This window comes from Gopherus flavomarginatus, chromosome 5, assembly GCF_025201925.1.
Source record: "Gopherus flavomarginatus isolate rGopFla2 chromosome 5, rGopFla2.mat.asm, whole genome shotgun sequence".
NCBI classification, from domain to species: Eukaryota; Metazoa; Chordata; order Testudines; family Testudinidae; genus Gopherus; species Gopherus flavomarginatus.
In genome coordinates this window covers 127,501,102-127,527,968 of record NC_066621.1, presented here as the reverse complement: position 1 = coordinate 127,527,968, position 26,867 = coordinate 127,501,102, and the positions used below count along the sequence as shown (strand labels likewise).

Genomic DNA, 26,867 nt, shown 5'->3' with positions numbered 1-26,867 from the left:
AATATCGTACCAAGGAGACAAAACTGCCCTTGAATTCAGCACTCCAAGCATGAGATGTCCCTGCAGTATTTTAGCATAGCTTGCTCTGACATAAATATGAGCCCACAAGATCTTGAGAGAGCCCTTTTCCCTCTTCATTCTGGGACACTTGACTTCCCACCAACCGCTATCTTGTTATGCCTTTGCCCTAGCAAGCCTTGGTCATGATGTCCACCCTCTCGGAGGATAAGCAGGCACTCTGTGTCTGAGAGTTGGATGAATGCTGCTGTGTGCATCAAACGTAGGCAGATAAAGAGAGATCCAGTCTGTTTTCAAAACCAGCGGAATGGAATTTCTTGACATTTGTGAGCTTAAAAAACATAACCAGCTCTAGTAAACAATCATGTGGTGGCATGTATGTCTCCTAGTGGTCCTCTGTTGGTGGTTTGGACATGTGCTCAACTCCTCCCACATTAAAGGGTCCTGAGATTATGAAGCTGTGCCTTTCTGCTGCACTCTACCTCCCCTGGGAAGGCTTATATAAGGCCTTTTTTATATAGGTCGTTCAGCAGGAAATGGGAATGGCAGTACCTTTTCCCAGTACCCTAAGGCCAGATCTAAACTACAGACTTATATTGGTATAACTGCGTCACTCAGGTGTGAAAAATCCACACCCCTGAGCGAAATAGTTATATTGACCTAACCCCTGGTGTAGACAGTGCTATGTCAGTGAGAGAACTTCTTCCATCAACATAACTATGGCCTCTCACAGAGGTGGATTGACTACGCCAAATGAAGAAGATCTCCCATTGGCCTAGGAGTGTCTTCACTTCAGTGCTACAGTGGTGCAGCTGTGGCCAATGCAGCATTTTGAGTGTAGACCAGCCCTAAGTGTGTCCACGCTTCCCATGTCATTGTTTGTAGATTTCTGAAACAGGTTTGGCTATAACACATTTTGTTTTTTATAGGGAAGAATTAAAAACCACTTGGTAAGTGAACTGCTCTCCTAAACTGCATTGCCGTTTTGGCCATCTGGCATAGAGGTGGTGGAGGAGGGCATGAGAGGTCACTGTGATCTCTCCTCCAGCAATTCCATGCAGAAAGCAGTGAGCCACCTTTATCTTGGTGATCCTATATAGGGGTATCCATAAGATGGGTGTCAGTGCTCCCTCAGTGGGAATTTCCACTGCTAGTGGTGATCATCATCTGGGATGGGGGCATGCCATGGTCCTGGCTTTCAATTGGAGGGCTGTATTTTGGAAGCAAAAGCTATGTTTCAGCATCTGCGTGCTATGCTCTTCGGAGATGAGCACCTGGAGTCATTATTCCTGACTGCCACAGATGTGATACCTCCAGCTACTGTTGTTTAAGCAGCATACCTTTTCTTGAGCTATAACTAATCCCTCATTTGTAGGCCTATACATCTTTGTCTTTGTCATACAGTGCTTGCATGGCCAAACCCCTTATTAATATATTCAGCTTTTCTCTATTGCCCTGAAATCACCTAGCACTTTAGAAAGAATATAAGACTTATGGGCAGCAAAGAGTCCTGTGGCACCTTATAGACTAACAGACATTTTGGAGCATGAGCTTTCATGGGTGAATACCCACTTCATCGGATCCAGACTAACGCGGCTGCCCCTCTGATACAAGACTTATGGAGGCATTTTCAAAGTCAACTCCTGATACTCATTGAAAGCCCCTGCCCTTTGTGCCTTTGAAAATCTCCAATCTAGTCCTTGCCCTGTTTAACTTCTTATCTAGGCATGATGTGACACACCATAGGGAGAGATGACATGCAAGGGTGAGAAAGGCTTACACAAAATAGGGTTTTGAGGTTTTGGCAAGATGTGAAGTCTTTTTTCCTTCTAGGTTTTTTTGCACCATTAATTTTATTTTATTTGGTTGATATGAGATGGCAAGAGGAAAAACAGGAGCTATTTTTGAATTTACTACAGAGTTGGGCCAAAAATTATGTGCATGACCTACTTTTATCAGCGCAGATCGCACTTGTATCTTGAGCTAGGACATTTTGAGGTGTTTCTTTTACTGGAGAAATGGCTCCTGTTTAGTATATTACTCTTGTGAGTGGCAAAGCTCAGTTAATCTGCTGAATGTTGCTTATGGAGTTTACAACACTGTGTTTCCAAAAAGAATACAGAGGCAGTTGGAAAACTGCAAAGCAGGGCAACCTTTCAAATCATTTATCAAAGCACTTGCTTGCTAGTCCCATTTCAAGTCAGGTGAAACAATACTAAATATTGATCAAGAAAGACACTATATTAAATGACTATGGGAAGAAAAATCACTGCAGACCCATTAGCTTTTGTCAGCTCTTTATTTCTGTTTTTAGTTGTCACTACTAATGGATTTAGTTCAGCCTACTCCGTCCCACCCCTCTCTACTGGCTGCTATCCCCTTCCTCTTGAAAGTTACTCAGTGGCTTTTTTTTTGCCGTTGGTGTATTAGTAGACTAAAAATGACCCTTTAACTTTTGACCCAGATATGAACATGGAATAATTTTTTTTAAACATCTGTTGGGTGAAAGGTTGCATTTCAAACTGTTGCTAGGGTTGCATATGCTACAAAGTAAAGCATTTAAAGGAAAAGTTATGCAAGAAAATGGATTTTTTTCTTCTGTGGTAAAAGCTAAGGCCAGTGTGTTTTAAATGAGTGCCCCTGCCGAGGGAGTAGTAGCCTGGCATTGAGCATTGGATTGGAAGTTATAGCTGAGTTCTATTCCCAGCTCTGCCATTGACTTTGTGACTTTAGACATTTAACTTTTATTCGTGGCCTCAATTTTTTTCTTTCTTTAAAGGAGGTCTAATGAAGGTTATCTCCTTTTTTTTCTTTTTTTTTTTTTTTTTTTGTAGAGGGCAAGTACTAGCGATAGGTGGAAAATGTGATATAAATGTTCCATATTATTTATTGATCTGCCTCTTTCATTATTGTTTCCCTATATTTAAAAGTGAGACGTGGTTCAAGGACAGTTACTAAATGACATTTAATTTCTCAGTTGCTTGCAAGATTTCCACAACAGAACCTAACAATTGTTAATATAGATTTAACAACGAGCAGGTTTAGCGTAAATATGAACTCTAGTGCAGTGGTTTTCACCTTTTTTCATTTGCGGACCCCTAAAAAATGTCAAATGGAGACAAGGAGCCCTTTGGAAATCTTAGATATAGTCTGCAGACCATCAGGAGTCTGTGGACCACAGGTTGAAAACCACTATTCTATAGTAACAACCACCTTTCATGGACCTCTTAGATAGTCTGTGGACTGCAGGTAGAAAACAACTGCTCTGGTTTCATGAGAGATACTGCAACATCTACTAAGGCTATGGAAGACGTCACAATATTTGAGCTCTTCTTTTACCAGGGCAGGGAACACATAATCCAATATGAAGTCACGTGAAGTCTCTAGAATGCAGTTCTGTGCTTTGCTGCACATGCACTCGGGCTGTAGGTAACTTACATGTTGGGGACAATCATGGAGGAGTTGTCCTCGCCATGTCACAGGTGACAGTAAGGGACCATGGTAAAAGAATGATGCAAAACCATGCCTGATTTGGCATTATGATGACCCAGGTAGAACAAGGTTCCTGTACTTAATGGGTATGCGGTGAGGGGATTCTCTCTTGACAGCAATTCATGATCTCTTGATTTTTTTCTTGGTTTGTTTGCTTGTGGCCTAATCCTTACCTCAGTTACACAAATGCAACTCCCCACTAATTTAATTAGGAGAGTGAAATTGGTACAACAGTCTTATTGGCCTACTTTCCTTTTAATTGTTTCCACATGCCTTAAATGTGAGCTGAAAAGAGGATTGTTTACATGTTCTTGAGATCCCAAATCAGTACAGGTGAATTTCATCTTCACCTGCATAAAACCCAAATTCTCCACATCTCCTCCCTTGCAGTCACTATTCCTGCCTATGCCCTGGAGTATCAATGTCAGTGTCTTTGTTCCATTGGCTGTGGACATCCCACACAAATAGATCTATGAAATGACAGATCCCAGAGTTCTTTCTGTGGCCCACCTCCTTTGTTGTTCTTTGTGCTGGCCTGCATGGTTTGGCTTGGAGATCAATTATAGGGGTCGCAGATGTGAGCTTGTCATGCACAACCCCACTGCAGGACATGAGTAGAACAGAAGGCTTTTCATGGACCCTTTGCACCAGTGGGAATTTCACCCTGACAGAATATACAAGTGTGCTAAGACTTAAATAGGAACATGGACGTTGTAAAACAAACTACTTGAAAGTAAAACAAACTATCAAATGCTTAGCAGTGCAGAGAGCCAACTTTCTTGCACCATGCTTGGTTTTGTTTTTTTTAGGCCACTTACTGTTGCAGGAGAAAAAGATCTTATAACTACAGCAGTCAGGTGATTTAAAAAAATTAATCATGATTACCTACACGATTAAAGACATTTATCACGATTAATTGTGCAATTAATTTAACTGCTGATAATTAGAATACCATTTATTTCAATATTTTGGGGTGTTTTCTACATTTTCAAGTAATCGAACTCAATATATAACAATACAATGTGTACAGTGCTCATTTTATATTTATTTTTTATTACAAATATTTGCATTATAAAAAACAAAAGAAATCGTATTTTCAGTTCACCTAATACAAGTATTGTAATGCAATCTCTTTATCATGAAAGTTGAATTTACAAATATAGAATTATGTACAGAAAATAATTGCATTCAAAAACAAAACAATGTAAAACTGTAGAGACTACATGTCCACTCAGTCTTGCTTCTTGTTCAGCCAATTGTTCAGAGAAACAAGTCTGTTTACATTTGCAGGAGAGAATGCTGCCGGCTTCTTATTTACAACGTCACCTGAAAGCGAGAACAGGCGTTCACATGGCACTGTTGTAGCTGGCTTTACAAGGTATTTACGTGCCAGATATTAAACTGATAAGAACAGATACTACACATCTGGCATGTAAATACCTTGCAATGCCAGCTACAAAAGTGCCATGCAAATACCTGATCTCACTTTCAGGTGACATTGTAAATAAGAAGCCGGCAGCATTATCTCCTACAAATGTAAACAAACTTGTTTGTCTTAGTGACTTGGCTGAACAAGAAGTAGGACTGAGTGGATGCGTAGTCTCTAAAGTTTTACATTGTTTTGTTTTTGAGTGCAGTTATGTAACAAAAAAAAATCTACATTTGTAAGTTGCACTTTTTTGTATTCTGTGGTGTAATTGAAATATACTTGAAAATGTAGACAAATATCAAAAATAATTAATTCATTTCAATTGGTATTCTATTGTTTAGCAGTGTGATTAAAACTGTGATAAATTGTGATTAATTTTTGTAATCACAATTTTTGAGTTAATAGGGTGAGTTAACTGTAATTAATTGACAACCCCACTTATAACTAAATAGCGTTTCCTTTCACTTAATTGTAATGAGGTGCCATGATGTTGGCTCTTTTTTTTTTTTTTCCCTAGTAGTCCTGTATTCTTCTCCACTACTTCATCTGAGTCCTTCATATTCCTGCAGCATTGATTCCATGCTCTGGTAGCCTCCTGTTCAGTCCTATGGAAGATTTGCTTAGACTGAATAATGCTTTTCACTTCAAGACCCTGACACTCAAATTACATTACCTTTTGTTCTACAGCAGTCCGAAGTTTTATAGCTGAAGGGATAACTGAGGTACTGAGTAGTGAAGTGACTGATCCAAGGGGGCACAATCAGTGATAGAGTCAAAAATGGAATCCAGGTCTTCTGACTTAGTATCGTCTAACAATTAGAATTGTGACTCATTGTACCAATGTTTGTTTTTTACTCACCCATCCATTCACTGAAACTCTCAAAGTATCAAAAATGATGGGCATCTAGAAAAAAGCAAAGCATGACTGTGGTGGCTGTGACCGTGTATTACTATTATCATGGTTGTTTTTACTCAGATCAAAATAAGTCTCTCTTCCTCCCCACTCCCAAAGATATTTGACTTGAACTAACTTGGGGCTTGATTTTGTGCATTGCTCAGCATCTCACAGGATCATACCCTTAATTTCAAACAATAAATGAACATGTGCTTGTGAATCAAGGGTCATATTTAACCAGGCTGAAGCCTTTTTTCACTCCGTCCTTGTAACTGAGATATGACATGCCAGTTTGCAGAGGAGGAATTCAAAACAGAAGAGGAAAAAAGTTGTTTTTAGTTTCATTTTTAAAAGGCAGATATTTCTCCCACTTGAATTTTCGGTGCATGTGAACCAGTGACAGGAACAGTATAAAACTTTAATCTGAAGTTACAGAGGTTGTTTCTATAACTTCTGAGTTCAGAGGCTTGCTTTTTTATGTGAGGGTTTATGAAAATTAAATGCTTACTGTGCAGTTGTTGCCATCATTAAAATCATTGTAAAGTGCTGTATTGTAACTCTAAAAATTACATATAGAATTTCAGCCCTGTACATTAGAAACACATTCAGGGTGTGTAGAAAATTGACTCTGATTGTATGAGTGGCTATTTGTAATTTTTTGTGAGATTACAGTGGATCTAAGGAATGTGTTTTATAATAATAGCAATTGTTAGCAATGGGTTTTCTTCTTTTCTTCTTTTTCTTAAGAATTGCCTAGCAGTGTGTTTCTCTGGTAAGCTAGCCTCAGACAATTCTAATGCTCTGTCTGCGTCTTTCTGCAGCTGATTTCACTTAAAAAAAAAAATAATGCAAGCACCTCAGCTGCACAGCTGTCATAGAACGCTGATTGTTACCGTGACTACCAACCTGATATTTTGTCCTACCTAGTTATTATCAACTACAGAAACAATTGTACACAAATGAGGCAAATCATTGATATGTTGGATTTCTGGTTTGGTGACTTAAAACATCAATGAATGAAGATAATTGACGAAGTTCCTCTAAATAGTGCTGACCGGTGAATCATTGCGAATGGTTAACAAATACTTGGGAAGATGCAGCCTCAGCTTATCCATCTGCCAAGTAGATAATGTATGGTTACAGATATTCATAATACACTCTTACCCCCTTTTAGTATCAATATGCTGTAGACTGTTACCAAGTTCTTGTGTTTTTAATTTGCAGCTGCATAGATTTCCCCCCTCTCCCTCCAGGTTTACATGAAGACACTGGAACTCCTATCTAATTCCCTTTCAGCAACTGATGCTCAACCATTAAGGTTAGATGGAGCTAAAGTGAGGGAGAGACTGCTAAAAGGAAAGGAAAGCACACTTTTCTCAGTGTCACTGTCTTTGAGAATGAATAGAACAGAGCCAGCCTTTCAAAGTAGTGTTCGCACAAGTTCCCTTTGTATGTGGAAAAGCCTCTCTGCCCTTGGCAACCCCTGGGTGCTGCATTGCTGATTCAACAAGACACAAATGGTCACAGTAGGCTTGATTTCTTGAATTCTATGACTGTGAGCTGCTTATTTCCAGTAGTTCCTGCTACCAAGTTTTCAGATCTCCAAGAGTAGTGACATATTTGATGAGGGAAGAGTAATCCATGCTGTATTGCAAAATGTAGTTTAAAAAATTCCACTCCCAGCATTCTCTGTTTTAGTGAAAATGAATCCATTATTTAAGCAAGTGCTCCTTCGCTCAAGTGCATTTCTGAGAGATTATTGCAGGGCTGAAGGCAAACTGCTCTTAAGCATTCAAGAAGTGCAGTTTCCTCCAAATTGCCGTACCTGGAATGTCTCTTGTTGCTCTTATGAAATAGACATTTTATAAAGTTGGGGAGGAGGAACTTGCATTTAGGAGGAATTATTTATATTGGCTTGCCTTCCTTGAGAACCAGCAAAAACACTGTTTGAGTCTAGGATTCTGAAATTGCTTCATAATTCAAATGATTACAATGCTAGGTGGTGAGTGAATGCTGGAATAATATGTATGTTTGCAGCAACTGCTGCCTCTTAACATAGAACAATACTTTCAACTCAGTCATTTTTGGAGAACCTATTATGTTTATACTCTTCCTTATGGTGCTGGTGATGCAACCAATATCTCTAGAACAGCAAGGATTCAGCTCTGACCCTACTTTAAAGCTCAGTGAGTTGAACAGAATAGTCTGATGGCTTCATTTTTCATGGCAAACCAGAATGTGCTCTCAGTACCAGACGAATAGCCAACATTTTTACAGCTGGATCCCTAATGTCAATGGGAGTCAAGGTGCTTGGCATGTCTGAAAAGAAGGCTGCTTATTCTGCTGCCTTAATATGGATTTTGGTACTTAACTGCAGGCACCCAAGTTTGACTGTGTATCTGTATCATCTAGCTCTTTGGCTTTACCTTCACCTGGACAACTGCCTTATTAGGTCAAAGTGAAACACTGCAGTCCCTGGGAGCAAATGAGACATCCAGATATGCCTGGTACAGCATGCGTCACCTACAGGAGCTGTACAACATTCCAATGGGTAATTTATGGGCGTCATTACCGGAGGGTTTTAGAACACAGGACAAGTATAACATCTGCTAATGATGCTGCAAAATGTGCACCAGTTTTCACTGGTGCCATTTCTTGGAACTTCATTGTAAGTCTCATGTTATGATGTTTAATGTTTTTCTTCAAGTTCTGAACTCTGGAATAATGTGAATACAGCAGAATGTCAGTTTTCATTTAAAAAAAGTCTAGCCCTCATGGTGCGGGTGAGAAGCTTGAAAATGGGGACTCCTAAAGATTCACAAGCTGGAAAAGAAATAAAGAACTCTAATAGACTTGAAAAAACATTAATTTTTTTGGTAGCTTATCTCATGATTTATTGGATGTATGTGTGAGCGGAGTGTGTGTACTGACTTATGATTTTTGAACACTTGGGGCTGGCAATACTGAGTGTGACTTCTTTGGAGGGTTGGATCTTATAACATTCCCCCCAACCCACAATGTCTGTCTGTGAATGCATCCTCTTCAGGTTTTTGTAAGGATCTACAACTGACTCCCTTGGGAGTGGAGAGAGTGGGAGGATAGAGATCTCCTCTCTTGACAGCTCCGTCCTCTGAAAATAGTGGAGTCTAAATAGCAATCTGTTAAGGAGTTCTGTTTGGAAACAAATCCCTAAAACCTGGATTGGGGCATGCTGTGCATCTGTCTATGGGTCTGTGACTTCTGCAACACCAGATAAACCTAAGCAGTGGATGTGTTTTTGAAGCTCTAATCCAGTGGTTTTCAATCTTTTTTCATTTGCAGAACCCATTTTGAATGGAGGTGTGGACCCTTTGGCAATCTTAGACATAGTCTGCAGACTGCCAGTTGAAAACCACTGTTCTATGGTAATGACAACCTTTCGCAGGCCCCTTAGACATAGTCTTCGGACCCACAAGAGTTAATGTACCATGGGTTGAAAACCACTCTAATCCATTCATTTGGCTGTAGCTGTGATCCTCCCAAGATTCAGGATCATGTAACAACTGCCCTTAAATAGCACTCTGCCTGTTCAAAAGCTATTTGGGTACTAGATCCTCTCAAACCTTCCTGTGAGGTAGATATGGTATTAGCTCCATTTTACAGAGTGGAAACTGAAGTAGAAAGGTATGCGCACTTGCCTCAAGCCACACAGCATGTCAGTGGGAGGTAACGTTTAAGGTAGTTTGAAGACTTAAGTTGGTATACCTTTTTTACATTGAGGTGTCAGAAGAAGGTGAATGTTAGCATAAGGAGGAGTGGGAAGCGGGTTGCTTTGAAGTATACATTTTTACGTTCTTACCATCTATAGCTGCTTTAGGTGCAATCATCTCTTTTCTGGCTTCTCTGCTAGCCTCTGGGACATTTGGAGGTGGTACATAAGTTGCATGTTGGTAAATCATTGGGAGTTTGTTACAATAGATATTTATATACTATATTATCATCATCATTTGGTAGGAGGGTTGTGGGTTTTTGTTTTGTTTTGATACTTCCCACTGACTCAGTGGGTAGTTTGACTTTGATTAATATAGGATGTGGCCAAAGGAGCATGGAAATTACATCAACTTAAACTAAACTTCCGAATTCTTATCCTATCCTCCTTTCTGTGCTAGATACAAGGTAGGTCACTTGCTGCCAGTTACTCTGGCAATGGTGGGGCTGGGGTGGCAAGTACCTGTACTAGCTAAATCTCTCTTCTTTCCCTTATTTTTTTTTTTTTTCTCTCTCTCTCTCTCTCTCTCTCCTCCCAGCTACCCAGAGATGTGAACCTTCAACCTTCTTATCCAGTAAAATGCCTCTACTAGTTGATGTCCAGGAGAGGTGCTTTAGCTGGTAATGTAGCAGGTTCAATGTATTCTGAGCCATTTCCTAGCTATGGATGGCACTATCATTCAGGACAAAGCAGGACATTGCTGTGGTCTATCCCAGCCTCAAGTTCTCCAAAATTACCCTTAATTCAGACTGGTCTTTGTGCGATAGAGAAGTTCAATCCTAATGCCATAATTTTAAGGTCTGACAATGCGGGACCTATCGGGCTTGAACCAAATGATGAACTTGCTGAGTACCAGGGAAATCTTTCCCCACCTCCATTCCCTAGTGGAATAAAGTTCCTAGATCAAATTCTGCTCCTACTCACACTGCATAAGATTTGTAGTTGCTCAGGTATCTTCCATGTTTATTGCCAAGGTAGGTGTAAATCTGGAGCACATCGATTGAAGTTACTGGAGTTACTCATAATTTAACACTATTCAGAATCTGGTTTCTAGCCCTGTTGGATCATGAGATGTCTACCTTTACATTTGTTACTGGTCAAAGACCAAATAATGCCTGTCCTGGCTTTCACCACCATGTAACTCTGAGGGGAAATACCACTTTTTTGGGGGAGGGCGTCATAGAATATCAGGGTTGGAAGAGACCTCAGGAAGTCATCTAATCCAACACCCTGCTCAAAACAGGACCAATCCCCAGCTAAATCATCCCAGCCAGGGCTTTGTCAAGCCTGACTTAAAAACCTCTAAGGAAGGAGATTATACTACCTCTCTAGGTAACCTTTCCAGTGCTTCAGGAAGAGGGAAAGAAAAGAGTATAATTTATTTATTTTTTAAATTTTTAATAGCAGAATATTTTATGTTTAAAGGCAACTATTTAAGCTATTTATCTCAGTTTACCTATGTTTCAGATGGCTGTGCATTTATTGTTGAGATATCAACCTTGTGTGTGTGTACACTTCCTATTTTAGTAACGTGCTACATGATTTTTCTTGCATCACAAAATGATTTCATTCCTGTGCATCTCAATGCTTGACTTAATATACTCCACATTAACTGTGGAGTAGCTACTGCTGTCTCCAATAATATATCTGAAATAATACAAATAATGTTACCAAGACAAACCTACTTTTTAAAGAACATTATTAAGGTTGCAAAGTCAAGCACTCAAAAGTTAGGAAATGCCACAATTATGGATACTTCTGCAACTCTAATTTTCCCCTCTTTTACCTCCTTATTTTGTCTCCCTTATACATTATTATGCAGTCTCATTACATGATTATGTATTATTGTTTCCATAGGACCTCTGTCTCATTCAGTGCACAGGCTGGACGGTGCTCACTGAATGACCTGCTATTTTGTTTCCTCCTTTTCGTTCAACATGTAGCCCTGTGCCTTATTTATTGCACTCAGTTCAATCTTTGCTCTGTAGACAGAATTATTAATTTCCTCAGATTTTCCATGGTTCCAATTACTAGAGTATTAGTCCTTCACAAACATTAATAAATTGTATCTTCACAGATACCTGTGAGGTGTGAAGGGGTGGTATTATCCACATTTTACACAGCAACAACTGAGGCAAAGAGAATGAGGTAGAAAGTATTCACATTATTTGGTTGCCCAATTTGAGACACCTAGGACTTGATGTTTTCAGAGTACTTAGCATTATGTGGGACTTGTATTTTCAAAGTACAGCTCCCATTGATTTCAGCTGTAAGTGCTCGGTACTTCTGCAAATCAGACCCCAGGGTCACAAGATGGATTCAGAAAATTAGGAATGCACAATTAATGATCATTCTTGGAAAGTGTGGTTTAAGTGACTTGACAGGCATCACATGAGAATTCTGTGGCAGAGGTATGTATTAGAATCCAATTTTTCAGGGCAGTTTTAATCATGAGAACATCCTTTCTCTTCCTGCAATTCCCTGGCTTATTCACTAATTCGCAACAGATGAGGCAGATCAGACAACAGCCTCATTCACTACTACACAACCTTAATTCATCCCCAGAGGAAGTTCATCCTGTGGACTGAATAATGCAGAGGTCCTGTGGGGAAAAAAGTATGTGATCACTTAATAAGACTGTGTCATAACACACATGCACAAGGGGGCTGAATTAAGGTTTCACAGGCAACGTTAATCTGGCGTTTTCCAATTTCTGTATGCTTGACTGAGCCTTTGTGTATAATTTCCTAGATTTTTTTTTTAAATTAAAAAAAAAAATCACATACTGAAAAAACCCCTGAAATTCCTTGATGTGGCATCATATTGACACCTACATGGGTCATCAACAGAGTTAGAACCTTTAGATACACTGCCCAGACATCTGCCATTTGAGTTTATGGAATAATTGATGGCAATAGGTTGTCCTTGTACTGTTGACCAGCGCTAGAGGGGGTGGAGGGTGGGGATGATGCAAGGTTTTCCAGTGGATTCACATATATTTGTTGACAGCAGAGGAATGGTGAGACTTGGGAACTATAAATTCCACTCGAGGTTCTGAAGGGATGTGTGGTCTAGTGGGCACAGACTCTTTCTTGTTCTCCACAAGCATAACCGCTGCTTCTTCATTCCTTCCATACTGGCCTTGTCTCAGCTTCTTTGCTCCTGGCTCCTCGTCCGATCTGTCTCCCCATTTCCCCTTGGTTCCCAGTCCTAGTCTTTCTCCACAGACTCTTCATCCAGTTTCAGTCTCCCATTCCTCTCCCTGGCTCCTTGCTCAAGTCTTCCCCTATCTTTGGCTTCTTGTCTCAGTCGCTTTGCCCAGCCAGTTTCAGTTCTTCCCCTTCACTCCAACATCTTGTCAGCTCTGTTTCCCATTGCCCCCCACACTGGTTCCTAACTCCAGTTACCTTGTCCAACTAGTCGCAGTTTCTCATCTCTTCCCTCCCGCCCAACCTCTGCCATTCTCATTAGACTCTTGGTCCTAATTCATTCCTTTCCATCCTGCTGGTCTGGCTTTTCTCTAACTCTGCTCTCAAATCCTACAGCTTCTTCCTTCAGGGTGCCAGCAGGCAAGTCACTGAGAGCACAAGAGAAGAGAGTCTTCTCTGGATTCAGTTCCATTGACTGGCCCCACCCTACCCTGACCCAGAGCAACTGTTACAGGGAAAGTCAGGCTTCACCCCGTAACCCTAGGATGGAAGAAGCATGCAGTCACTCTGTGGAGATGGCACATGTACAATTTGGTTAGCACATGGAGCTATCAGAAGCTTGAGCATGCTTAGAGAGGTTCTGCTAAAATCTAAGTAGTCTCTACTGAGCACGTGTGAACTAAGGTGTGGTTGTTTGTTTTATTTTATTTTAAGGTCTATAATTTGGCCAAAATTGGGTACTGCAAAAGGCATATTCCTGATGCAAAGGCTACCCCTACCAAATTTCAAGTCCTTCTCCAAAACATAGGAGTGCTAGAGCTGTTCATAGAAAAGGTTGCCAGAATATTTTAAAATGGGAAAAACATTTTTCCCTTGCCTCATTATTAAAAATGGCTCTCAATTTTGATTGAAGGTTTTTTGTTTTTTTTGTTTGTTTTTAAATCTGCCTCGCCATTAACCAGAATGTATAATTTCAGCCTCAAAGCAACTGAATACAGGGTCTTATAATGGGAAGTGTCAGGCAGCCTTAATAATAGGTGGCACTATCAGCCCTACTTATAATATATAATAAAAATATGAGAAGCAGCAGTTTTGTAATCCAAAGGGCAAAGATGCCCACTCCTTTTTATTGTGGGATTTATTGCTCACTATGAATACAAAGAGTAGGGCCTTCAAAAACTAAATCACTTTTTCATACTTTCTGCATTTCCTAAAAAAGAAATTCATGTTAAATGTGGCCTCTTAGGGCAAATTTTAAATAGGGGGTGAGGAATCGTCCCCCTGCTCCCCTCCTTTGAATCTTGTGAGAGAAGATTTATAATGCCTTATTTAAAAAAAAAATCTTTACATATATTTGTTACATACATCTCACACATGAATGCTATGTTTTTTGACAGAATGGAGGCATGAAGTATGTCATTGAAAATTGTTTAGCCTTTTTAATATTTATCACTTCAGAGTGTAAATCAGTTTTGGTCATGAGCAAATTATAACTTACTAGAAATATATTAAAAGGGAGAGAGCCAGTCTAAAGATTATATTCTCCTCCTTAGGGTGATCAGATGTCCCGGTTTTATAGGGACAGTCCCGATTTCGGGGTCTTTTTCTTATATAGGCTCCTATTACCCCCTACCCCCAGTCCCGATTTTTCATACTTGCTGTCTGATCACCCTACTCCTCCTGGACATGGTAGAGGAGACATCCAATAATATTGAGTCCTTTTGCACCTAACCTTTAAATTCTTTTGTAAAACAATAACCTGTGAAAAACAGGAATGGATAAGATTACTGTTTCTAGCCTTGAGAGGACGCATTGTTAGGGAGTTTGAAACATTCCACTGCTAAGATTATCAGGGAGTTGTTATCTACTCCTTAGTCATTTGTTTCCTAGGAGACAAATGTAATTCAAGCATTTCTCCTCCTACCCCCCTTCTCTTTTTTGATTGGAGACGCTGTTGACTTCTGACACTGAAGGAGTTGGTGGAGCAGCACACCAAATGTCATAAGATGGAAATTAATCACTAAATGATGGTCATAATTCCACTGACTTGCTTTCTGATGGAAAACTAGTCCTTCAGCTAAACAGCCAGTTAAGAAACTCTTCACTCTCTGATTGTCAAGAAGGATATTATTGCTTCATTTTTTTTTGAATACATACCCTATTTCTGCTGTGACTGTGCTATTACTAAAAAAAAGAGCATACATTTAAAATGAGATACAGATGCTAAAAGTTTATTTGCTAAATTGCAAACTCAGATTTGGTGACGATTTCAAGAAAAACTCTTGTCAGTGTTTCCTTTTCATATAGGATCAACCTAACTTGTCTCTTACAGATCTTGCCTCCTTCACCTCCCGCATTGGTGCAATTCCATGTCCTTAATTGGAATTATTCCTCATCTACACAGATGTAAATGAGAGCATCAATGGACCCAATATATATAATGTACAAAACTCCTTTCTTATTGGTTATTTTATGAGAGACCTAATCCTATAGGATTCTCAACTTCCATTAACTTCGGAAGTTATGGATGCACAGTAAGTAACAGGAGGTATTTGACAGCCTGTACCTTTAAAAAAAAATCTCTGTGCTGTTAATTTAAAATCAGAATATATATAAACAGTATTTTAAAGGTACGATTACTGATTTTTCCTCCCAAATGGACAAATGTCATGAATATGAGATATTATTTTCTTTAGATTTGCTGCCTTAAAACACTTCCTTCTCCTTGGTGTTTATGCTGTTCAGATAAAACCACACGTTTCTCATAGCATAAATCCTCTTGCCCCCTTCCCATTCGCTGACATCTTGAGGTGTCCAGAACTGTCTCCAGCTTTTGGGGCAAGACCAGTGTTGTACAGATGGGGACAATTGGCTTCCTGTTCTTCAGGGCAGACAGCATATGCAGGCCATTTTTTCTCTCTTTCACATGTGTCAGTGACTACATTCTGAAGTGATTGGCTGTATAAGTACCTAGATATCTTTTGCTATCAACCTACCTTAGGCCTCTCTCTTGATATTTACTGATTCTAAAGTATCTCCCTCCTATTGAATATTTGTGTTTTTCAGGTTGTATTTTTGTTGTACATTTCCAGGATTAATCTCATTTTACTGCTTTTCCCTGTTCTTAATGTGTTTAGGTCCCATTGTATTCTTTTTAAAAGGCCAAGCTCTCTCAACTGCCGCTTACTGCTTCTTGTCAGGGAATACACACCACCTTATAGGGCCATATCCTAAGTTTGCAACACCTTCCAGTTCTGTATAATTAGTTGGTTTACTGTTTGCTGTTAGATGCTCTGTATCTGATGAAAACACAGGCATCCAAGTTCTAATTTAACCACCTTGTAGAAGAGTCTTACTCTGCTAGAAGCTACATGCTAAAGGTCACAACAGGGTAATAAGCATTAACATTTTTTCATTGAGATATTAAGTGTAATTACTCCTGTGATAAGAAACTCATATTTGCAATCCTTGGTGCATCTCTGCACAAACAAATTTTCAAGTAAACCCGGCTCTGTTTTGAATTGATGTTTGACATCTTGTATCATGTTTGAAGACTGAATGCAAAATGTCAGTTATCAATTCTGATGCTACTAAAAAGCACAGCTAGTTTCACTGAACCCTGAATCTCAAGCTCACTGGGGTAGTCTAGTGTATCTCAGCATTTTTTGAATATTTCATATGCAGTAATTTTCAGTGCATAAGTGAAGTGTAGTCTCTTTTTGGTAGACCAAAAGCTGTGTATGTGTATATAACCAAAAATAAATAATGGCATAGAGAATATAAATAGTGTAGGTAATTGTATAATAGGCGCATAAATGTACTAAAGTAATGTTAAAAGGATCTCTTGAAGCTTGATGGCCCTTAAATATAACTTTCAAGAAGTTGTTCCATGTTCTGGATACTAAGGATTACAGCAAGTTTTTTCCTCTAAAAATGCTCTCTGCTTTGTAAATTCTTCTTAAAAGGACTATATTAACATTTTTCTCACTCTGCCTAGTGGGTAGAAGACAGGACTGGGACTCAGGAAAAACTGGGTTCTGTTCCTGGCTCTGCCACTGGTCTGGTAGGTGACCTTGGACAAGTCACTATCCCACTCTGTGCTATCCCTATCTGTAAAATGGGAATAATGGTACTGACCTTTGTAAAGCGCTAGAAGTTGTGTAACTGAAAAATGTAACATAAGGGCTGGGTATTATAATACAGCTACACTGACTTAAAATGCTTCAAAATGATTTTAGTATATAGAATTGCTAACTGACTGAAATAAAAGGGCTTGTAAGTAGACAGATGGAAATTAGTCAGGCTTTTAGTTTTGGACTCTCAAGCAGCCATTGTGTTAAACTCTGAACATGGAAATATCAGGCCATTCCATTGCCACTGCTGGAATATTGTTGATACATGGGTACAATATGTACAATCTAAGACAGAAGTTTCCAAACTGTGGGGCATGCCCCCCTATAGAGGCATGGAGGAAAATTCTGGGAGGTGCAGCTGAGGCCCCAGCCAGCCTCCATATAGGGTGGGGATGGAGTGCCACCTAGCTCTGCTCCTGGCCCTGGCCTCGGCTTCGGCTCTGGCTGCCAGCCCTGCGCCCAGGGCCCTGCTCCTGGCTCCATGGCTGGGGCCCTGTCCCCTGGCCTAAGCTCCACTCCTGGCCCTGGCCCCACTCCCAGCTGCGGCCCCAGCTGCTGCCGCCTTATCACTGTCTGCGTTCCCCCTCCCGGATCCATGGCCCCACTCCTAACTCCAGCATGAGGAGGAGTAAAGAGGGGGGCGTGAGGTAAAAAGTTAGGGGACCACTGAGCTAAGATCATTCTGGAAGGCCCATCAAGCATAGGGTCACAAGGATTCTTCCTAACTTGTGGTAAAAGTGAGAAATACTCCTTCTGTAGGATCAACAGAGTGGTAGGCACTTTCCAGACATAATCCAGGGAGTCTTACTTCACTTAAGACAACATATAGGCAAACAAAATAGGATGTAAAATGCAACAAGACTGAGGCAGTATGCTTGAACACCCATACATGTGTCTACAGCTATGTCTATTTTACAAGCTTAAGGGCTGGATACCACAATGAGCTCCAGGAAGGCAGAAGACTGCTCTCAGATGGGAGTCCATTGAAGTGAGTGGGGCTTTGTGAAGGCTCAAGTATCTACTCAAACAGATCCAGATGCAGGAACAGGGTCAGGGGATTGTGAGTTTGGAGGAAGGTTCGTAAGAATCTTGTATATTGTGTAAAGAATCTTGAAGTATCTTTGTAGGGTAAGACAACATTTTGAAAGTTGACGATGTTCCACAAACATGACAGGGTTTCCAAAAGCAAAAGTGTGGTTTTTTTCCCCCCCTCTTTCTAGCTTTAGTTATGTACTAATTTCAGAGTGATGCTTTTTTTTTTTTTTTTACTCCACTGTGTACACATCATAACATATAGTTTCATATACTGATGATCTTACTTTACTAAAGTAAAGGCTTGGAAGGATGAGATTTTTGTCACTAAATGTTAGTAAACATCAATTTCACTGTATACACACAAACCGACAAGAAAATATTTCCATCTGTGATCATCAAAATTTATAGATAGGCAAAGCAAGAAGCAGTTTTCTTTAGAACATTAGAGTTTGATTCAAGGATATTTACTTTGTATATTTTGACACGATGTTGACAACTTGTGTTTTACTCGTTATGGAGCTTTAACTTTTTGAATTTCAGCATCTATTGTCCTTATAATTATTGTCTAGCCCCCCTCCATGATGAAAATACAAATAAAAGCTTAAAACCAGTAATTTTGCAGAATTGTGAAAAAATAAATTGATTAAAATAGAAAAAAATGGTTAAACAAACATTGATATTTGTTGAAATTATTAAAAAAACAAAAACAAAAAATTGAATTCTGCCATACCTAGATATAGTACTGAGAAAGAGTAAGTGTCAAGAAATTGTAGTGTAACTTGACTTTTTCCAGAAGGGTGGGGGGAAACGGCTAATGTTTATCCAAAACTCTTACCAAAATGACGTCAGTATGGTAGGCTACTTGAAAGTCTGCAACCTCTGTAGCAGTCAGTAACTAGAACAGCCGTTTGTTTATGAGTTTCTCTTACAGACCTACCTATATTGTTTTGGACACGTTTAGTGAAAAAAAAATAGCATCCAATTCTGTGTCTGAACTGACATTTTTCTAAGTCCATTTAGGACTCGCTTTACATCTTTTTAAAGAGTTCAAACCGACGATTCAGAATATCTGCACTCTGACCTTTGATTGTACTGATACAGGGATTGCTTTGATCTACAGAATAAATATTGAATTTTGGTGTAGGCTTCCCCATCACAGACTGACTGCTAGAGTTTTCAGTGCGTCCAGAAAGGTTAATTAAAGTTGCTGCTGATTTAGCCAATCAAAATTCCTCAATAGCCTTAAATGACTTTAAACTCTGATTATATTGGATTTTTTTGGTTTTGTTTTCTCAGAAAAATAGTGTCTGGATTAATTTTCTTTTGTAGTAGAATTGCATGGATGTCATGTGGTTGAAGGATTAAGTCCTTTTTATTTTTAAAACACTTGCTAGGGTGTTTTAAACTCTTCCTTTTTATCCCTGTTTTTTGTGTTTGTTTTTTGTTTTTTTACAAGCAAAACAAAAAATAATATTTGATTCACTTTTAAAGGGGAATCTATTTGTTTTCAAAGTTGACATGGAAAAATAAGAAATTGTAGTTCTTCTAGTTTGGAGTAGGAGGGAAATTTCCAGATATTATTGAATCGTTTCACCAGCATTAATGTAAACAGTGACAGTAGTTTGTGTTTTTTCCTTGAAAACCTTATTTTAAATACAATTGAAATATTTCATTATTGGAGTAATAATCTTTGGCAAACAAATGCTGTTCGTTTCTGTCAAAAAGCAAAAAGAAATCCACGGTTTTTCCTGTGAAAGTATTGCTTATACATGCGGCTATGAAGTAGATCATGTTTATCTTTTTTTTTTTTTACTCTTTCTCTTTGCAGAGTATTGGAAAGGGGTCCTTGTGGTGTATAGACCCAGAATATAGACAAAATCTCATTCAGGCTTTGAAAAAGACACCCTATCATCCATATTCACATGTGTTCAATACGCCTCCCACATCTCCTCAAGCATATCAAAGGTAAGAAAACTAGAACACCTTTTATAACGACTATTATTGCTATTGAGCTGTACTTCTTGGATAAGACATTAAACATAACTAATCACAATAGTTATGACAATATGGTAGTGAACAAAATATTGAAGTATAATGGTCAAATCCTTTACTTAATCTACAGTATTTCTTACCCTCTTGATCTCTTGGATGATGGCAACATGTTGATCCTAATAAATCCATAGACTAGGAGGAGGAGTGTTTCCATGCCTAATTTATAACATTTCTCAGCAAAAGCAAAATGAACACATGCAAAAGGAAATGGAAAGGTTTAAAATATCAGTTTGTCCTGTTTCAGTAGATAAAAATATCTGACTCTAGCAAGCAGTGTGCTAGTGAATTATTTTTCTCTTGAGCTTGATTGAGTAGTCTTTTAAGACTGTGTTGCCAATGCAACTGTCAAGTTTCCATGTAAACCCTACATCTGGTGATTTAAACCTCTTTTTGTTGTGGTTACTACATGCTCTGTAGGTGAGTTGTGTGCTTGTATTTATCTCAAAGCTGTTCAGTGGAGAACAATAGAGGCTTTCATTCTCACATAGTAATAAAATAGGTGTGTTTATCTGACCATTGCTTAGAAGTGAAATGTTAGCTGCTAGGAGAGAGCATTTAAGATTGTGACCCACAAAGGAGAGAAGTAAATATCTGGTTCTCAATAGATCTACTTCCTTTTAACTGCTAATATAGAATCTACATTTTAAAATGTTCTAGCAAATCTTGGTTTGATCAGAAATACCTTTTTGTCACTAGGATCTCGTGAAATGCTTGTATTAAACCCCATAAAATCAACAGGAATTTTTGTCTGACTTTAGAAGAATGCCTGCTACTAGCACTCTGATTTTGGTGGTTTTTGTCTTTTCAGCATACTCTTTTAAAAATATGAGTCTAATATTTGTCCTGCAAGAAGGTGGCGATGCACGAAGTGATTTCTTTCAAGTAATGTTAAGGAAGTTCTTGTGCATCTCTGCTGAGCAGTGCATTCCATCACATGGCCAGACAATCAATCTTCACTCAGAGATTGGGAGGAACAGCTGGGCTTTCACAGGAGACTGCTGTATGTCTGCCCTTGCTAGGCGATTAGCGTGATGGTAACCATAGTAACTAGAATGTCTCCATAGCAACGCATAGCTGAGACAGGTGCAGTTGCATCACAAGGCTGTTTGTTGCCTGGCAAAAGGACAGGCCATTAGTACGCTGTTGCCTTGGTAACATAACCCTACATAGCAACTACAGTTGGCTTAAAACTTTTGTTTTTAAAAAAATGATATTGTACCTGTTTTTGGCTGTTTTCATATAAATCAGCAGAATCATATGAGCTGACAGCTTGAGGTCATGTAGCTTTAGGAGATCAAATATAATGTGGGATTTTCTAAAGCAATGAAGTAAAAATGGTAAAACTGAAGTGAAGGACCCAGTGCTTGTTAGAGTACCTTAAGGTTAACATTGGAGCTGTAAGTATCTGTTCTGCATTCCCATACCACCTTCACAGTGAAAGAGGTCTTTCACTTTTCCTGTGTCCCCTTGACCTTTTATCAAAAGCATTCACCACGCTGTATACTCACAGATAAGTAATTTAGATGGTTACGTTAGAATGGCAGTTAAATAAATATTCAAATAAGCTTTCTGTATAGACCTGAGAAGCCTAATGACTTCATTAATATATTTGTAAATAGTAGAAACAGAGGGTAATCTATGCAGACGTGTTAGACATTTAAATAAGATTCTATGGAAAAGTAAAATTTTAACGCATAGAATTCTTCATCCAATGCAGTTGTAGCATCAGAGGGAGCTTATTGATTCATGTTAATCCCATTGGCAGAGAATGCTGTTTGGGATAGTTTGACAGGTTTTTCAGAAAGTGCTAATTATCAATTTGCAGAGCACTACTCCCAGAAAGGTTTTATTCTCCCCAATGCAGACTTTCTCAGAAATAAGACATTTGCAGTTTCAAGTTATTGTTTTTCTTGAACTTCAGTATGACCTCCTCCTCAATATAATTGAAATCATAATATGTATATCTAACTCTTATTAAAGTCAGTCTTCCCTTCAAATCTATGAAACAGATCCTCAGGTGTATTGACAGTTTTATGCTGCTCCACTGGTATATGTTGGCTGCTGGAGCTGATTAAGAGCTTGTCTAGATTAGGAAAATTTGCACTGGTGTGACTACGCTACTGTAGCTACACCAGTGCAATTTCCCCTCCTTTAGACAAGTCCTAACTTGTACATAAAAGAATCTCCACAGTTATAAAGGTAATCCTGCACTAGTGTACAGCAAATCCAAGGTTTGTGTAGCACGCACCTTGCTTGCTGCCAGGGTAGCAGATACAGGGGTGTGATTATTAGAAAGGGAATGTGGCTAGGATCCCCCTACACTGTGCAAACCTATTAATGCTCTTCTGTCACTTGGGTCTGAGACAAGCCATTCTGACCTGTAACAAACAGCCTGCTGCTAAATAAACATACAGATCAGCACCAGGATCAGGGCAAGAAAGTTGTACTCCACACCTTGACTTTGTGCTTTTTTTTTTTTTCTTTTTTTCTTTGTAACAATACACAAGAATTTGGCTTTATAGCTGCGTGGTGTGTGTGTGTAACACTTTTAGAATTTACTTTGAGAGCGTGATTTCTTCTGTTGATGTTAGTTTATATCTGGATCATTTCCAAGCTGATATGCTAAATGGGTGTGGGAGGGGAGGGGAGAAGGAAGAAGGATTGTAATATTACCGTATGTTCAGATCCAGCAACTCAAAGGAAGACTTTCTTTCCTTTTGAACACAATGAAATTTAAGCTTTTACAGTTCATGTGCTGTTGACCCTTTTACTACAGCATTAGGTTCTCCTGGTTTCATCTTAAGATTGCATTATAAACAAGTAATGTACTTCAATACGGTGTAAAAGCCTTTCAAAGAAAGAAGAGTTTCACCTCCTGTTTCCCTCACTGAAATATCCAAACCTCTCATTGTTCTTTTTAGCAGTGAAGTACTTCAGTAGTTAAACTACCTCACGGCTTAAGAAGAACTTAATCTTTTTGCGGTCTCTTACCACATTTATTACCACTCTTGCTATTGTGAATTTGTTATGGCCTTATGATTTAAGGACAATACAAGGCTGAATTTTGAGACATCATTGAATGCTGAATTAGTTTAACCATATACTGGTAATCACATAATTCTAGTCAAAATAGGAGATAGTTAATTACATTAGCTGTGTATGTATATGAAGTCTGAATATTCAGTGTACAACTAAAACATTTAGATGTGCAAGGGGGAGAAAATCTTGCATAAATCTTTACACTTGTGAGAAATCTTTTAAAAAAATATCAATCCTCACCTGCAACATCACTTGACTAAAGTGGCACCTTGGAAAATTATCAAAGGCCACATGTGGCCAAGCTCCATGGCAGCCCATAAACTTTGGGCGACTGCAGCCCTCTATAAAGAGAAATTATGCTGCCTGAAATTAATAAAATACATCTGGAATGATTTACTTAACCTATATTAAAGTGCCTTGCGGGGAGTGGATTAATAGAAGGAATTACAAGTTTAGTTGGCAAGATCCCTCAGAGGCAAATTGACCCAGTGCTTGTCTCTTGGATGTTGCAAAGGAACAAATATATGACAGACCATTTGGTATCTCCATAAGAGGCTTGGAGACAAATAGAGCAGGGAGATTCATTGTCTATACTTGGGGTGGAGAGAATGCATTGTAACACCTCTTCAGCCGGAAGCTTATCCACCACCACATAAATCTGTGAAATATTCTTCTAAAGAGAACTAGGCATTTTAAGAGCTGACTTTGTTTTGCAATAGAATGTCCTGTGTTAAAGTCGTGGTACATAATACTACGTAGTACAGGAGCTATAAAGTGAACCCACACAGTTAGATGATTGGCTCAGTGTTAAAATATTATCATTCAGGATGAGAAAAATGACCTAAGCCATGAAGTTTGAAGCCAAATTTCTATAAAGTTTTGGGCTTTTTGGATCCAGTGTTACGATGTGCACCCATCAATATATGCAGATGACATTAATGCAGGTAACAGCTATAGTGTCGGTCCATTGCAGGGAAACCAGAGTCCACAGCAGGGGTTGGCAACCTTTCAGAAGTGCTGTGCCGAGTCTTCATTTATTTACTTTTAATTTAAGGTTTTGCATGCCGGTAATACATTTTAATGTTTTCTAGAAGGTCTCTCTCTATAAGTCTATATATTATATAACTAAACTATTGTTGTATTGTAAAATAAACAAAGTTTTCAAAATGTTTACAAAGCATCATTTAAAATTAAATTAAAATGTTGATCTTACACCGCCAGCCCACTCAGCCTGCTGCTGGTCTGGGGTTCTGTACAACTAGGTCAGCAGTGGGCTGAGCGGGTCCTGCAGCCGGGACCCTGGCTGGCAAGGGTCCGGCAGCCAGAACCCCAGACCGGCAGCAGGCTGTGTGGGGCCAGCGGCCAGGACCCAAGACCGGCAATGGGCTGAGCGGCTCAGCCCACTGCTGCTTAGGGGTTCCATCCGCCAGCTCCTGCCAGCCGGAATCCCGGCTGCCAGACTCGCTCACTCCACTGCCGGTCTGGGGTCCCGACCCTGCCCACATACAGCGGGTACCTACCTTCTCCCTGGTTCTGGTCCAGTATCTTCCTCTCTCTGTACTGAGCTGAGGGTGGGAGTGCACTGAGCACAGGGCTGGGGGTGAAGGGTCTGGCCAGGAGCTAGAATGGAGGGGGTGGCCTCAGGGTTGGAGCAGGAGGTTTGGGTGTGGGGCCCTTACCTGGGCAGCTCCCATTTGGTGCGAGGGGTGCAGGTGGGAATGGGGGGGGGGTGCAGGAGCTCCCCTTTGGTGCTCTGGGTGGGGGTGAGGATGTGAGGGGTGCAAGAGTCAGGATGTGGGGGGTGCATGGGGTGGGGGGGCTGGGTATGTTGGGGTGTGTGTGCAAGAGTCAGGGCAGAGGGCTGGGTATGTGTGTGGGTGCCAGAGTCAGGGCTGGGGTCATGGGGGAGTGTGAAGGAGTCGAGCAGAGGGCTGGGTGTGTATGAGGGGGTACAGGGCTCAGGGCAGGGGCCTGGGGTGTATGCGGGGCTCAGGGCATGGGCCTAGAGGGTGTGCGGGGCTCAGGGCAGAGGGCTGGGTGTATGTGTGGGGGTAGGTCGGGTCAGGGCAGAGGGCTGGAGGGGATATGCCCCTATTCCACCATCCCTCTTCCCCAAGGCCCTGCCTCCACTGCTTCTCTGCCTCCGCGGGAGCAACAAGCATGCTGACTCTGCTCCTTCCCAACCCCCTCCCTTGCAAGGGCCATCAGCTGATCAGTCAGTCAGCAGAGAGGGAGAGGCAGAGGAGGGGCAGGAACCCAGCACACTTCAGAAAGAGGCAGGGGAGCCGGCAGGACCAAGCTTCTGCTCCTTGCCTCCTGCCTCCGCGGGGAGCAGGGGCAGGGAGAGCAGTGGGCGGAGAAGAGCGGACCGGACCGGCGTGGGCAGGATTTTTAATGGCACGCTGCTGCCTGCCGGTAAAAAACGAATCATGTCAAAGCAATCTAATTTCCTTCTTTGACAGGGTACTGGCCTAGTGGATAGCGAGGAAGCAGTAGACCTGACATATCTTGATTTTTATTAAGGCTTTTGATGCAGTCTGTAGGGAGGCGCCCTGGCTCCCCACCGTGCCTGAGAGGGACGAGCCAGAGCAGGTGCCTCAGTGGGCGGAGTCAGCAAGCCCTGTCCCCGCCCCCCGGAAGTCAAGGGGCGGGACAGGAAGTATAAAAGCCCGGCCCCAGTGCTCAGTTGGGCGCAGGCTGACGGAGAGGACAGACGCTGGTGCCCGGGCTCCCGCCGGGCCGGACCTGCCCCGCGCCCACTACCCAGAGGAGCGCTGGCCTGACCTGCCCCGCCCCGCGCCCATTACCTGGAGGAGCGCTGCCTGGACCTGCCTTGCGCCCACTACCCAGAGGAACGCTGGCTGGACCTGCCCCCCGCCCACTACCCAGAGGAGCGCTGGCTGGACTTGCCTCAGACCCGGTACCCGGAGGAACGTCGGCCTGACCTGCCGTGTGCACGATACCCCGAGGAGTGGCCTGAGCTTCCCCACGACCGGTACCTGGAGGAGCCCATGGTTTGGGACCCCCCAGACGACGCCGGCAAGGACCAGGTACCAAGAGAGGGGGAGGTTGGAAGTGGCCCGGGGTAACTGACCCTGGTTTGGCTCCTGAAGAGCCCGAACCTACGTCAGTGTGTTGTGGCCAGGATCCCCACTGACCGCAGCGGGTCTTGACCGCTGCTAGGGCCCCGGGCTGGAACGCAGTGGAGTGGGAGGGCCTGCGTTCCCCCTGCCACCCGTAACCGGGTGGCAGACTCCCCCTCTTCCCGCCTATTGCCACTGTTCTGCCCTGACCCAAAGGGCCAGAGCTAATTAGACTTGTGTTTGGTGACCCGCCCGAACCAAGGGCTGGGCCCCTTTGACTTTGTCACTGCTCTGTCCTGACCCAGAGGGCCAGAGCTAACTAGACTTGTGTTTGGTGCCCCGCCCGAGCCAAGGGCCCAGGCTGATACTGTGTTTGCTCAGCCCCTGCTAGAGGCCTGAGCCTGAACTATTACTGCCCGCCCTGTCCAAGGGCCTGGGCTGATACTGGGTTTGCTCAGCCCCTGCTAGAGGTCTGCGCTTGAACTTCTACTGCCCCGCCCTGCCAAGGGCCTGGGCTGATACTGTGTTTGCTCAGCCCCTGCTAGAGGCCTGAGCCTGAACTATTACTGCCCGCCCTGTCCAAGGGCTGGGGCTTATTTACTTTGAGAGCCCCGACCCCGGCTAGAGGGCTGGGGCTCTACCTTGTTTACAGACCTTGTACCCCGCTCAACACCTGCCGAGGGGCTAAGCCTACCCGGACTGCAGTGCGTAAGGAGGCGCCCTGGCTCCCCGCCGCGCCTGAGAGGGATGAGCCCCGACCCGACCGGCTTACACAGTCCTATATGACATTTTCA

At 41.4% G+C, this 26,867-nt stretch overlaps 1 protein-coding gene across 8 annotated transcripts in view; it reads left to right on the top strand.

Annotated features, from left to right (window-relative positions):
* Window positions 1-26,867, top strand: part of FOXN3 (forkhead box N3) — a 325,004-nt gene that overhangs the window by 162,785 nt on the left and 135,352 nt on the right. For all 8 annotated transcript variants that reach the window (XM_050953291.1, XM_050953294.1, XM_050953293.1 and 5 more), the window contains exon 3: window positions 19,728-19,864. In XM_050953291.1, the coding sequence (XP_050809248.1) occupies window positions 19,728-19,864 (137 nt within the window). The remainder of the gene's footprint in view (window positions 1-19,727; window positions 19,865-26,867) is intronic.